The sequence below is a fragment of the Podarcis vaucheri genome, assembly GCF_965113315.1.
Source record: "Podarcis vaucheri genome assembly, chromosome: 9".
NCBI classification, from domain to species: domain Eukaryota; kingdom Metazoa; phylum Chordata; class Lepidosauria; order Squamata; family Lacertidae; genus Podarcis; species Podarcis vaucheri.
The window spans coordinates 79053944-79066749 of NC_138767.1; the positions used below are offsets into that span (position 1 = coordinate 79053944).

General features: G+C 36.1%; 1 protein-coding gene across 2 annotated transcripts in view; it reads left to right on the forward strand.

Annotated features, from left to right (window-relative positions):
• The window catches only part of RAB28 (RAB28, member RAS oncogene family), a 53897-nt gene that overhangs the window by 7095 nt on the left and 33996 nt on the right, over positions 1 to 12806 (forward strand). For both annotated transcript variants that reach the window (XM_082238613.1, XM_082238614.1), the window contains exons 2-3: positions 2730 to 2826; positions 10064 to 10152. In XM_082238613.1, coding sequence (XP_082094739.1) covers positions 2730 to 2826; positions 10064 to 10152 — 186 coding nt within the window. The remainder of the gene's footprint in view (positions 1 to 2729; positions 2827 to 10063; positions 10153 to 12806) is intronic.

A 12806-nucleotide genomic window follows, 5' to 3' on the forward strand; every position in this document is an offset into this window, starting at 1 on the left:
AGAAATGTTTTTGTGAGAAACTTTTCTTTCTGTAAATTCTCATTTTCTTCTGAAAAATTAGAGGGCAAAAATTCAGTGCAGCCTTAATTGAAAACATTTGACCGGTGAACCCACTCTAGCAGGAAGGGAAATGGAATATAGGGTGCTAGTCGATTTGTCAGCCAGACTAGGCTTGTGGAGACGAGAAGGAAGTGCTGCTGTGGAATGCAAAGAAAACCACAAGGAAAAGACCAAAGAAAAGTATTTACTGGAAGTTAAGTTTGGAGAGTATAAATACATGATACAGCAAAAGAGTGGCTAGTTAGAGGATGATTAATCACCCCCTTTAATAACAGCTAATGGAATGAACAGGCTGTAGGATTAAGACAGATGTACCTGAAGTTCACATGGAAGGAATTTTAACAGTTGTATGTTGTTCTCTCTCTTTCTTCTCTTCTTCTGAGACTTAGAATCCTCAGTTTCAGCAAATCAACTAGGAATGCTGAGGGCTACTTTGGGAGTCTTAAACTGTAAAAGGCCCCCATGTTTGACAACTGTGCTGAAGACCCAATAACTTGGCTGTTTCTGCTGAATACAGATTACTAGCAGCACGTCACGCCAGAGCTCTTATAGCTCTTCGCTTTCTGGGTACTATGCTGGGTGTTTCGACATATAAGCAATGCTTCTTAACAACCTGAGCCTAGAATGGGGCCTTAGGATTTATCATTTTGGCTCCTGAGGCCAAGAAGAGATTTGTTTATTTGTTTATGAGTACTTCTTGAGGCTTTATTTGTAGTACTCAGATTCCAGTGAAAGCAAATTACCAAAGATCGTAAATCAGATATAATGGATTCATTTTTAATTCCTCAGTGTTTTGTTTTTTAAAACTTGGCTACGTTACATATTGGTCTCTCTTTCTCTCCCCACAACCCCCTGAGCTGTTGGTATAGGGCACTTTACATTTATCAATTGCAAAGTAATAAGGCACCCATCTCCTGATTTTTCTGCTCTAAATTCTTTTGCATTAAGTGGGGATCATGAAAGTTGTCCTAGAAAACTTCGCTGAGTTGTTGAAAACTTCTTGCACTTATTGGCAGATGTAAACCCAAAGAGTGTGTTCATTAATGCCTCTAGAAACCTCTTAGGGAATATTGAGTGTCACACAGTGATAAAATCAATATTTACAGTATCCCATAAATCAAGGATGGTAGGATACTGTATATAACCTTTCTGATTTGGGAAAAATTAAATATTCCTATACAATTTCTTATTAAAATACAGGAATATTTTAAGGTAGGAATCTGTTTGCAAAATGAGGGTAGTTTTGGTGATTTCTTCCATTTATTTATTATGTCTGACATTCTCATTTTTGTAGTTTTCTCTGATGTCATACAATTTATATACTTTATTCCTATAAAGTTTTAAAATGCAATTTTGAAATACTGAAATATTTTCATACTGTTTGGAAGATATTTTTCAAATCAAAATGTCAAAATAAATTTATTGTGAATATAATTTTTAATTAATAAATATATAAACATTGAAATGAATTATGATACCACTGTAAGGTAGGTTATTGTTCTCAGTCAGTCTGCAGCTTACAGTCTAAAATCCTTTCCCTCCCCCCTTTTTTCTAGAAAATGTATTGGGCTTAATTTAGCAACAACACAATTATCAGTAAGCGTATCTTTTAGGAAATGGATTCTATTCCACTAAACTTACATTGTTTTATTGCTAGGAGGCCCACATATTAATAGGAAAATTGCTTCTTATTTTCTAGGCATATCCTCTAAACTCTTGCATTTATTCATAACTTGAATATCTCTATAGCCTCTCATACATTAACATCTGCAGAAGTAGATTAGTGCTCAGAAAGTGAGAGGCAAAGTAGTCCAGTGGATAGAATTTCAAACTTGCTTTTAGGAATTCTAGATACACATCCCAGTTCTTTCATGGACTCGTTCTGTGGTCTTAGTCAGGTTGCCTTCTCTTTGGTTCTCTTCTTGGGCTTGTGCTAACCTGGTGAGATGTTCTTAAAACATTTTTACTTGAACTGTATACTTTTTGGCCATGTGACAAGCTGTTTTTGCAACGCCTATCAACATCAAAAGTCATCCATGTAGGGAAGGAAGCACAGGTCCAAAGCCCCCTTGGGCACATGAACTATTTGTGTGGTCTTTGAATCCTGGACAGTGCTGTTGTGAAGACAAACAAGGTTCTGAAGTGCTTTGCTTGTTACAGTGCTAAGTAATTAAGGCAGGATCTGGAGTGTGGCAGAGCATATGCTTTACTTTTAGAAGATCTCTGGTTCAACTCTGCATCTACAGGAAGGGCTGGGAACAATCCCTATTTGAAACCTTGGAGAGCTACTTCCAGTCATTGTAGATAATACTGAGCTTGACGGAGAAATTGTGTGATTTGATATAAGGCAGCATCCTATGACCCTATGATGTAAAGATAAATTCTTGTGCTCTCTGCTAGAGCAGCCCAGACTTTGTGTGTATAGAATAGTATGTACACTTTTATTCTATTGCGCTCTCTCACTTTAGATATCAGTTTTGTGTTAGAAATTTCTCTTCTATAGTTTTAGAATTGGTATCCTATCTGTTGGAACCAACCCCCCCCCCAAAAAAAAAAAAAAACAGTTGGGATGTTCTGATTTAAAACTTGCCTAGTTTTCATTTTATTATGTTTTACTTCAGTTGTGTCTTCTGAGATATCAAGTGAACTTAATATGATTCTGTTTTTAGACATCCTTAGCCACACGTTTTGCTCAAGAAGCTTTTGGGAAGCAGTACAAACAAACCATAGGACTTGACTTCTTTTTGAAAAGAATAACACTCCCAGGTAAGAGGAGATTAACATGCATAATACGAAAAAGTGTGACCAACAGTAAAGTGTTGAGAAAAGGACTGTACTCTTAAGTACATAAAAAGTTCTGAAGTTCTAAAAGTATGAACCAGCTTCAGTTACTAATACAGGATACTTACTGATGAAGGATTGTTTTTTATATTTACATTATGTTTTGTTGTGTGTGAATATTTAGATTCCCAAGAATGTGTTTGTATGAGGTTCTTGAATCTAGGATTTAAAGTAGATACACCATGTGTAAATCGGAAATGGAAAAATGCTTATTTTGAAATGAATATGGTTTTTAGATAAAATATCCCCTACTTTTACTTAGGTTGAGGGGATACATATATACTGTAACTATGGAATTGCTAGGCTGTGATATGTGAATGCTGTCTTATGCAAGGCAGCATGAAATTGCTGGCATTTAATAGACCACTAAAATTCAGGGTCCCCAGGCACTCATAAAAATACAGTTTGAGCATTCAAGATGTTTCACTTCGTGATGCAAAGAAACTATTTAGATGCCAGTTGTAGTACACTGCATGGAAAACGTAAAGAAGTAATTAAAAAAGATTGACAGAATCTTAAAGTTTGTTTCTAAACAATTGGGGGGTCTAAAATGAGTTGATCATTTTAATGTAATTCAATTTGCAAGCATAAAAATATTCCATTAAAGGCATTTTCCCCTGGTGTGCTTAACAAACCAAAGCTGGAGAGAGCATTTTCACTATGAAACTGCAGGGAGAATTGATAATGTTGCTGGAAGATTGAACTTTTATTATTTCTGGGATGTTTCAGGGAAATACATATGAAGCATAGTTGAATTGAACAGTGAGCAGGATTTTTGTGTGTGCTAAACCTCAGATGAACTTTTCTGAAAATTCTGTTAAATAAGTGTCAATCTTAGAGGTCCTGAAAAATAATTCAGAATCTAGACTTCAGCAGAAATTTGGGAAAGTTGTCAGGACTTTTCCAGATTTACTAACATTCAAACTACATTGATTTGTTGGATGTGATGTTAAATCTCAAATATGGGTGCTTATTTTTTAGGAATGTAGAGAATAATCCTGTGTTGCCCACTTGGTTCTCTAGATGTACATAAAATATGTATCATATTTTCAATAGCAGAATGTGGGCCAGAAATACATTTCTTCTTATCTCCCCCTCACCACCCCCCAAATAATAGCTGCTAAGCTTGTGTAACATATTAAATCATTATTGAATTCTAAATGGGGATTGAATGCTTGGGAAAATTTCTTTTCCTACAATAATTTTTTCTTTTTAAAAATAAGATATTTATTAAGATTTTTTAAAAGATATTACAATACAAAATGAAAAATAAAAATAAAAATAAAAATGATTAAAAACCACTCCATTTTTCTATTACTTATTTTCCTTAGCTTGTTTCCCGGACCTCCTCATACCTCCCTTTTTTGTATTCCAGTTCAATTTGTTGGCTCAGCAAATCCTTACCCTCTTTGTTTATCCTAATCTTTAGTCTTAAAATAGTAAAATTAGATTTTTCCCTATTAACAACCCATTTTTCATATTCCCTTAAAGCATTACAGCTGGAAACCACTTAATTTCTATCCAACATCATTCTAACATTCATTAATTTTACAATATTTCTGTAACAGATGGGTAGCCGTGTTGGTCTGCCATAGTCAAAATAAAAAAATTCCTTCCTGTAGCACCTTAAAGACCAACTAAGTTAGTTCTTGGTATAAGCTTTCGTGTGCATGCACACTTCTTCAGATACAGAATATTTCTGTAGATAGTCTTTAAATTTCTTCCAATCTTCTTCCACCGACTCTTCTCCCTGGTCTCGGATTCTGCCAGTCATTTCTGCCAGTTCCATATAGTCCATCAGCTTCATCTGCCATTCTTCCAGAGTGGGTAAATCTTGTGTCTTCCAATACTTTGCAATGAGTATTCTTGCTGCTGTTGTAGCGTACATAAAGAAAGTTCTATCTCCTACAATAATTTTTCTCGCCAATTCTAGTAAAATATTACCCACTTTCTTTATAACATCTGCATATTTCTTGTATTTGTGTTTATAAGAACATTTCAGTTGCTTTTTGGTGGAGTACATAAAATTGTTATTTTTCCAGATTTTTTCACAAGCTCCTCTTTGTACATGATGGCATAACTTTTTAGTTATCGGTGGTAATGTTTGTTGGAGAGCCATAATAAGTCTTCTTGTGCTCAAAATGTTTATGCCACAGAAATCCATTTTTAAAGATGAATGCAATTGTTATTTGAATAGCAACATTGTTATTTTTAAAGTGCAATAACTAGAATAGCAATTTCAAAAAGAAACAGTAACTGTGATTGAACTCATTAGGGGCCAGGTAACAAAACTGCAGTTTCTTGAGAGCTGTGGGATTAATATTTTTGGGTTAATATTTTTGAAGATGACCCTTTAAAGTGAAACTATTTTAAATAAAAACTCTTACTCTGCTTCCTTTTTCATGAACCTTTGGTAATTGTTCAAGACTGAATATTGATTGCAGCTCATATTTGGTACCTTTATTCTTGTTAGCTTTGACAGGCATTTATTTTGGGGTTTGGAGGGAAGAAGGTCTGATTCTAGGGTCCTCTTTTCCCTCCCAGTTCCAGTGCTACCACAGCTGATGGTGTCAGCCAACTGTTTTGTATGGAAGGTCCTTCTCGTACTCAGTCTACTGCTGTATGCAAGGGTCTCTGCATTGGGATAAATGTTTTTGGATTTGTGGTACATATCTTCCAGCACAAATATTGTTGAATAGTTTAACTGTAAAATGATATATTTTTAAAATTAAAACTGATTCAATTCTCTTTGAGGGAATTATGTTCCAAATAGTGGCCTGGTTCATTATATTTTATGATCCAGTTTAGTGTGTCATTTAGATGTAACCACTGTGCAGATTTCAATGCTTAAAATAGTGCATCTGTTAGTCAGAAGTTTTGCAGATAGAGCTCCTTAAGAGTCACAGTCAAAATACTTTCAGGAAGGTTGTGGGTATAAGCCAGTAAACAGGGTTTCACTGTGAAAAGGCTTTTAAAAGGCCTCAGTAAAAAAGGAGGACAGACGTGTTTTCAGTTCCATCTTTACTGTGTAGAACTTTAAGTAAGGTTAACCAGTGCCCCAAGTATACTTTTAGAAGGCTGCTGTTGAATCCTGCTAGTGGCATCAATTCAGACCAAATGAGTTTGGCTATCTGCCCTGTGTTCCTAATAAACTCAGCTTCACTTTCAATTGAACATTATTTCCTGTGAAGTACAAAAAAATTGAAGTTAAAACAAAATTTCTTAAGAATTTTTAATATTCAATACATATGAAAACTTTAAAGGGGTTTTTTGCTATAGGACCAAAAATATACATCATGCAATTGTGTAAAACATATTTGTGTATAGTTACTTGAAATATTTACCACTGTTCAACATCTACATGGATAGTCTGTATTCTCTCCAGTTTTAAATATACATGGAAAGTGAACCTAACTGAATAATTCTGGGCTCATTTGAAAAATACATATCTTAGGCTCATTTATTTCAGTACAAAGTTCTGCCAAATAAATGGGCTTAAGACCAGGATTCTAGGAAAATACAGCTATCAACATATTTTGAAGAGGGAAGAACCCTGTGTTTTTGAACGTTGTAATCATAATAAGATATTTTTCAACGTAATATGTTGCTCATAGCTTTGATGCACATTAGTCTTAAGTCTCAACAACCCTGCTAATTGGGTGCCTTCAAGTGCAATCCAAGAGAAGTTCTCCTGTGCAAGGTTCATTAGAATGGATGAGAGCTTCCATTCATTTGAGAGTAGCTTGACACGTCAAATGCCCTTCAGGAATATATTTACACAGAAAAGTTGTTAAAACCATTATTCACACTAGCTTTATTATATAGAAAGAAGGTTCCAGATCTGAATATAGTTTCTACATGTATCTCTTTAACACAGGCAAAACACTATCAAAACTGGCTAACTTTCTCAAGTTTGCATGCTGTTTTTCCTGATCATTTATTTATCTGACTATGCAGCAATGTTATGGGAAGAATTTTAAAAGGTGTTCAGACAGGAAACCTTATATTTATGTTAGTTGTATATTGTAAAAGATCAATACTTTTTATGTTAAATGCAGTGGGACTAAGACTAAAATCCTGTATATGCTTACCTAGGTGTAAGTCTTATTGATTTTGTTGTGGAGCTTAGTTCTGAGTAGACACTTTTATAAACCAATTTGAAGCTTTATTACATTGAAGCAATATATAGGCGTTGTGAAATAATAATAAAAAATAGACATGCAAGTTTTCACTCTGCATATACATGAATGGGTACATGATTGAAACCATAGTACTGTAAGTCATTTACATTGATTTAATTAGGAGTAGTCAACATAAGGTTCATCAATTTTATCTTTAATAATATTGAGTAAGTGAAATTAAATATTTTTGTTTTATAGAATTACTTTTTTAAAGAAATTGATATTTTTATAACTGATATGAAGGATTTTAATAACTGTTACTTGGGTGTACTAAACCTTTATTTGCAATATAACATACAAAATTCAAACTGATGTCCTTTCTTTCTTCATTACACACACACACACACACACACACACACACCTTCCATTTCCTCAGGTTGACATCTGTAACATGGGAATCTAGGAATATATATTGCTCTTGAATATGTGGATTGTTTAGGATTTTGCCACCTTCTTGTCTTGATCAACTGCTCTGCTAACAGCCATGTGACAGAGAAAATGCAGTTTTGAGAAAAAAATGCACCTATTGAATTTTCACTAGTCTGCTCATTGTTACGATGGCACAGAGCTTCTGTCCATAAAAAGTAGCATACTATGATGCTGAAATTGTGACCTAAAGCATCCCTTTGAGATTTTTGTTCGGGGGGAAAAATGCATTGGCTGCTTAGATTTTGAGCACAAGATCACTATTTTGTATTATGCAAGCTGTCCTGTTCGAACAGTTCATGGAACTATGTTCTAAAATGTGATGTATGTAGGCAGTACATTGTGCCGGGGTAATGTTAACACTGGTTATAAAAGTTGGCATAGGGAATAATTTATGTGAGTTGTTTCTACACATACACATTTCTTTTAAATTGAAGAGGCATGATTGCAATTTGTTACACTCTTGTGTTCAGTATTTTGTTAGATGTAAGTACTTTTAAGTACTTTTAAAGTGTGTGTAAAAGTGGACATACTACTTATCTGACATGAACTGATTCCAGCAGTAGCTGGTTCTTAGCATAGCTGTCAACGTTTCCCCCTTTAAAAGGGAAATTCCCTTATTCCAAATAGGATTCCTCGTAAGAAAAGGGAAAAGTTGACAGCTATGGTTCTTAGCTGTTACATCTTTCTTTCTTTGTCATTACATTTTTTGGGGGGTGTGATGCAAACAAATGAATTCCTGTGGGTGAGATTTAAGCTTTTATTTAGTGAGATCAGTGAGACTGGGAAATGTTTCAAATTGGCTGGATCATGCTTATATTACATGAAGTATTATAAAGGCTTGATATTAGAATAATTTGGATTTCTGCTAGAGAAAAATTAAAAACCACTGCTCAGTTCATGAGATTTGAAGTCACATTGAAGGTGTTTTGCTTTTGGAATATTTATTAATGGAATATAGTGCTGGTTTAGCATCCACAATATATTGAGCATGCTGACACATATGCACTGTGAGGAGCTAAGGACTATTGGAATATCTAGACACAATATTTAAAACCAAGTCCAGTTACTATTGCTGAAAAGTGCAATCATTTAGTATTTTGAGTGTGTCTTTCTAGCTGTGCTATCAAGGAGATAACCAGGATCCATTGTAAAACTATTCATTTGTGAGCAAGGTCAGCCAAAGCTTTACTTTCAATTTCTCTGCAGTTATTTGCTCTTCCAAACAGAAGAGCTGCTCTGCAATTTTAAAAATGACATGGCTGTTACTGTGGGAAGTGCAACAGGGAAAAGTGAAAATATAGCTTTGCACACCATTCATGTCTTCTCAGCTGAATTAGGGGGGAAATTGCCCACAAGAAAATTTGTGTCAGATTATTAGTACAAATAAGTGGAAAACGGCTGCTACTGAGCACTCACAAATAATGAATGATGTGATGTTGACAGGTACAAACTGTTTGGAAAATAATGTGCACAAAATTTCGTTGTGCTCAACTTGTTGCCAGGACCGAGAAGGCAGAGAGGGCCTTTTTGGTGGTGGCACCCTCCTGTGGAACACCCTCCCTTCTGATGTCAAGGAGATAAAGAACTACATAACTTTTAGAAGACATCTGAAGGCATTCTTGTATTGGAACGTTTTTAATGTTGGATGTTTTATTATGTTTTGATATACTGTATGCTGTAAGCCTCCCAGAGTGGCTGGGGAAACACAACCAGATGGGTGAGGTATAAATAATAAAATAATTATTATTACCTAGTTTTATGCACCAAAGTGAGGTTTTAATTTTGCATTCCTTGAACACCAGCCCCTCCTGGTAACATAGCAAGTAAATGGGGGGGCGGAGCTGTTTGCAATGGAGGCGTGGCAGTGAGATAGAGTTGCTGTCAGAAATCCCCAGTGGGTTTGTGCAAGCCATTGGGCATTATTTAATAGCTCTTGGATCCTAATCATGCTGTGTGTTTATCATGGACACACACACACACACACACACACACACATGCGCACATATGCTGCCTGGGTCCCGTGTGATCCTTGAATTTGTTTTTTGTGCACAGCAGACCGTGTCTTATCATATTGCCACTTTAACAGACTTGCATTAGTTAAAATGATGTAAATAAGCAAACCAATAATGGTTTTCATAAAGCATCCAGAAAAATATTATTAAGGAAAAAATCAAGAGAAGAATCAACATTTGACATGACTGTTCAGTTTTTGTTTGTTTGTTTGTTTGGTTGGTTTTTGTTTTTTTAAACTATTTGCCAATGTGATATGGGTGGTGGTGGTGCAGTTTGGGAAAAACATGATTAAAGCTCCTTTAGATATTGCATTGCACTCTGGATCCTGGTCAAATGCAGGGCATGGTTTGGTGTAGGCAGTGGCAAAGCCTACTGTTCATTTCTTTTATACAAGACAGATACATCAGCAACAGCACATCTGAAAAAGGTGGAACACATGGTGTTGCTGCTTCAATATTCTGCTGTAAAGATTATTTATATCTGATTTCTGTAAACCAGCTATGTCAAATACATCAGTTATTTTTCCCCCCTTCTTGCAGGAAATGTAAATGTTACTCTTCAAGTATGGGATATAGGAGGCCAAACAATAGGAGGCAAGATGTTGGATAAATATGTCTATGGCGCACAGGTATGGTTTAAAAAATTATAAATTACTGTGGTTACTTATTGTTGCCTTCTCTAGGACCTTACTGTAAAAATGATAGTTTGCAGTAGAATTTTAAGAGGCTAGTAAAATGTAAACATCTGCTTAAGTGAAACTGTTTTGAACATTGGTTTTGTAGACTGAATTTTTTTAGCACAGGATTGCTTGAACAGTATTTCCTTTTATGAACGAAAGGTGCTAGTTTGTATATCCCTAACAGCTTTCCGAAACAGATGTTCATGGCCCTGCATTGTGGCTTAAGTTGAAAATAGCAGTTTTCGTCAAGGTTATTTAGATATCCCCATGGATATCTAAATAGGCATAGTGGCTGTTTTGAGTGCAGATGCTTCCTGGGGAGCAAAGGTAGAAGGAGGAAATTAAGAGCAATCCTATGCTATTAAATTCATTCAGCCAGCTGAGGTTCTAGGAGGGCAAACAAAAGAAGGCAACTAGGTAGCTAAATGTTTTTGCAGGGCAGTGAAAATGAACTGTGCTTTACAAGTAGGCAATTTTTAAAATTATCAGTAATGCTACATACATTCTTTTCTGTTCAGAATAAGAAGCATTTGAGTCAGTTCACCCTCTGTTGTTAGTAAACTACAAAAGAACACTTGATTTTTTTATAGTACTGCTTTTTGGACAGCTTGATTTATAAATATGTACAATAAAACTTCCTCAAACCCACAGCCCATTTTTATTTGTGATGAACCTATTTTTGTTTTGTTTTCTCCCTGAATAAAGAGAAAAATAGGTGGTTGAGGCCCAGATGAAATGGGGTGTGTGGCAATGTGTAAATATAGAGGAGGAATTGTTAATTGAAGAGGCTGGAAATTGCACATTAGTAGAAGAAAAATGGGCCAACTTGTTAAATTTTAAAGCTAGTCATTTTCAGAAATGAAGTTAACAGATGTTTATTGCAGCTTACCCAAACCTGAGTCAACCTTGCTGCATCTCTTGAGCCACATCATGTTTTCCTACATAAGGCGAGGAAGTACTATAAAATGAGATTAAATTTAAACTCTCAGTAATATGGTAACTTCACTATATGGAAGCAAATTATATACACAAAATTAAAAGCAATTGGGGATGTGAAATACTAGAAAATATGTTTCCCATTCAGCCAGTCCATGGAAATAGTGTCCATCTGTTCTTGAGGCATTTTTTTCCAAATAAATGTATATAGTTAGCTTTGATATATGAAGTATTTTGAGTGTTCAAACCATCTAATATAAATTATTTTAGTATTCCTTAGAGCAGTCTGGTCAGGTAGGTCATTATTTAGTATCTCCCTATTGCAGATGAGAGACTGAGGCTAAAAAGCAATAGCTTGCATGAGACCATCTGCTGAATTAACTATAATAGGCACAATTAGAGCCTTAGACATCCTTATTCATATTTAGGCACTACACTAATTCTATTACCATTTTAACTTATCAGATAACCTCTTTTCTTCCTCGATTTCTTTTGATTTCAGATTTGCTTCATTAAATTTCAATGCTGTGCTCTACAGCAGAAGTTGCACTTGAATTACAAAATTATAGCTGTGGAAATAAATTTGATACCCAGAGTGCTGGTAACTTTGTGGACATCCATATTCTAGGTTAAGTTTAAATAAGACTGCAAACTTTATTTAGACTTTATTTTTTATACCTTAGCCCAGAAAATTTTTATCATATCCCTCTGACATCTTCCATATATCTGTTTTATTGGGCATGACTGATTCAGTCTGTTGCTAGAACAAATAAACCATTGTCTGAACTTTTATATTGTCAATTTCACTCTATCATAATTTCAAGGTTAGAGATTCATAATTAAGACTCTGCAAACTTGAGGGTGATGGGAACTAGGTGCTGTCCTGCCGATGACAGTGAAGAAGAAGAAGAACTTATATGCTCAGCAGGAAGTAATGAGTCACAGTAGTCACTACACTCAGGCTAAATGACAGGAAAGATGAGGCTACATGGGCTGGGAGTAGCAATCCAAATTTAAGAAGTCCAAGGTCAGGGCAAGGAGTTCAGAACAGCACTGAAGCAACGGAGTTGCCCTAGCAGGTTGGCAAGCTCATCTGCCAAGTTTCCAAATATAGGGCAAGGCATGCTTACTCATGAGACTGCCAAGTGTGCAGATGCTCATTGCATCAAGGAGGATGCGCCTGTTCCCAGTGTTAGGAGCACTGCCAGGCCCTGGGCAAACAGGCTGTACCCTCCCCTTCTGACCCTGGTTTTTTAACACCTAGTGGTGGACTAACACCCTCACTGGATTCCATTGCTGTACTCCTTTCCCGGTTGGGGTGTGTGTGGTGGAATGGCAGGACTGCTTCCTCAGCCAAGACAGCCACATCCTGGGGGGGGGGTGAATCTGCCTGCTTCAACCTCTGTTCCTTAGTCTCAGCCCTGTCTCCCAATGTCACCCTCCTGTTCTCCATCCTCCTTCATCTCAGCCTGCCACTGCACATGGTGACCTCAGGACTTGTTACATCATCTCCCCTCCGATGATGCCCCCCTTTCTTGGTCTTTGGATCTGGCTTCATGGGGTAGTGCCTGTGAAAGTGGTGTACCAGCTCAGAGGTGGGTACATCTATGACACCCTTCCAGGAGTGTTCGTTTAGTCCATAGCCCTTCCAGTCTATCAGACTGCAG